Source organism: Solanum lycopersicum, chromosome 1 (genome assembly GCF_036512215.1).
Source record: "Solanum lycopersicum chromosome 1, SLM_r2.1".
NCBI lineage: Eukaryota > Viridiplantae > Streptophyta > Magnoliopsida > Solanales > Solanaceae > Solanum > Solanum lycopersicum.
In genome coordinates this window covers 37,033,983-37,036,408 of record NC_090800.1, presented here as the reverse complement: position 1 = coordinate 37,036,408, position 2,426 = coordinate 37,033,983, and the positions used below count along the sequence as shown (strand labels likewise).

The 2,426-nt window shown below is 32.4% G+C and overlaps 1 protein-coding gene across 1 annotated transcript; it reads right to left on the bottom strand.

Annotated features, from left to right (window-relative positions):
• Positions 1–205: 205 nt before the first annotated feature.
• On the bottom strand, positions 206–1,914 carry LOC101258402 (probable polyamine transporter At3g13620). Its single transcript, XM_004228909.5, has one exon. The coding sequence runs from the start codon at positions 1,771–1,773 to the stop codon at positions 361–363; it is 1,413 nt and encodes a 470-aa protein (XP_004228957.1). The 5' UTR covers positions 1,774–1,914; the 3' UTR covers positions 206–360.
• Between the last annotated feature and the right edge of the window lie 512 nt (positions 1,915–2,426).

Sequence of the window (2,426 nt, the reverse complement as noted above, 5' to 3'; positions counted from 1 at the left end):
ACTTATAAATATTTATTTTAAAATTAAAATAACAAAAATAAACCAAAAGCTATAAGTTAAACATCTATCCAAACGGACCTTAAAACGTAAAACAACAGTGTCATTTTCAAAAGTATTTCCAAGTTCCAACAAAGTGCTTGTACTTTTCACAAGTTATTCTTTTCTAAATTTCTATATATAAATAATAAATAAATGTATAGAAAAATAAACAAACATCAATTAAAGAACCCATGTAATTGATCTTCTGATAGATGTATATAACCATAAGAAAGTTCTTTCTGGATAACTTCCTTGCAATAACAATCTTCTAATTACTTCTATGTCTATACAACATGAAAATAATAAATTCTGAATCTGTCTCTATGTTATAGTCATCTCTTCCATATCATCATAGAACTTGAGCCACTTCTTGGTTTTACACAACTTCATGAAAAAGTACCATCCAATTCCTCCGACAGTCATCAATCCACTTATAAGAAACACAACCTTAGTTGCAATAGCCATTATAAACGCCAAAAATACACTAGGAATCAAGCACATAACAACCAATCCTGGCATCTTCATTGGCACTTTATATGGTCTATTAATCAATGGATACTTCCTTCTCAACCAAAGAAAAGATGCTAATTCCAAAAACATACCTAAACTATACAAGAAATTAGCTGAAGATATTATATCAGTAAAGTTCATATAAGACATACTTGATGAAATTACTGTTGATAATAATATCCCAACCCATGGTGTGTTAAACCATTTTGACCTTAATGCAAAGAATTTAGGCAAAAATGCTAATTCAGCCATACCTAAAAGCTGAAAAGCACAAGTACTTAACTGAGCTTCAAATAAACCAATTGATGATAATATAGCTCCAATTTCAATCCAAAATTTCAACCATTTCCCAGAAATCATATCTGCCGCGTTCGCCATAAAACCTGTTTCCCATTCCCTTTGATCAACTGATACTGCTCCAGTAACAGCCATTAGTGGGATTAAATAACCAAAACAAGTTAAGATTACTGATGAAAAAAGTGCTTTAGGAAAAGTTCTCTTCGGGTTTTCAACTTCACCAACCAAAGTACTCACATTATCCCAAAAATTCAAATTCCAAAACAATGAATTGAAGAACATATTCCAATCCTTCTTCACCCCTTTTTGACCTAAACTAATCCATCTATGAGGCTGAATCTTCGGAATCGCAATCAAAGACATTACAATGAATGGTGCAAGTGAGACAATACCAAGAACAACAGCAACATAACCCACAATAGCTAATCCAGTATAATTCAAAAACGATAACAACAATGTAGATACCAAAATCGCCATATATCTTGGAACCCAAGAACTGAAAATTGGGAAAAGCTTATCCATATAACTAATACACAACACAGGAAAAGATGCAATGTTGATAACACCGCTGAGAAATTTCCATGTACCCATTAATGAACCCCAAAAGGGGCCAAAAGCTGTGTAAGCCCATGTAACAAAACCGCCATTACCAGGGAAAGTAGTTGATAATTCAGCAGTAATTAAAGCTTCAGGTACACTCCAAATAAAAGGGAAAATGAGAAAACCAAGAATGGCAAAAAGTGGGCCAGCAGATTGAACGGCTGGTTCTTCACCATAAGGGCCACCAGCAACTTCAAAGTAGATGAGGAAGATGAGAGGAATCAGGCTTAGTTTTTTACTTTTTTCGACAGTTTTTGCGGTGGTTATGGGGATTTCTTCGGAGTTTTCAGCCATGGTGGAAACTGGTGTTTGCTTCTCCTCTGCCATTGCGATTGTTTTTTTGGGGGATTCTGAATGGGATTTGCAGTTAATCCTATCTAATTATGTACCTATATTTTATATTAGACCAAAATATTAACTTTTTTTTTTTTAAGTTATAGGAGTCTTTTAAGTTTAAAAGGAATGAGTTTTCGTGTGTCAACTAGCTTGTATAATTAGATGTTTAACATTATTTGCAATTCTTCTTATCACCCAACTTCACAAATATCTTTTTTTTGGGGGTAAAGTATGTTAACTAATCACATGTTAATTTTAGAAAATTCAGTAATCATATGCTATTTTTAGGGGTCGTTTGGTAGAGTGTAATAAGAAAAAAAATAAATGCATTAGCCTTGTATATTACAAATACATGATTTGGTACTCTTCCGTTTAAAAAAGAATGATCTTATTTCTTTTTTAGTCTGTTTCAAAAAGAATAATCCCTTCCTTTTTTGACAATACTTTAACTTTAACTTTCCACGTGACATGTTTAAGACCACAAGATTAAAGGACATTTTCGTACATTTGACATAACTTTAATTTAGAATCAGAAGATTAAAAAGTCTTTTTTCTTCTTAAACTTCGTTCCAAGTAAAACTAGGCCATCTTTTTTGAAACGGAGGAAGTATTTTTTTCACTCTATTGTGTATTAAGGTGTGTAT

Excerpts from the sequence above, each read along its gene's own strand:
- LOC101258402 (XM_004228909.5), bottom strand. The coding sequence starts at position 1,773 with ATGGCAGAGGAGAAGCAAACACCAGTTTCCACCATGGCTGAAAACTCC.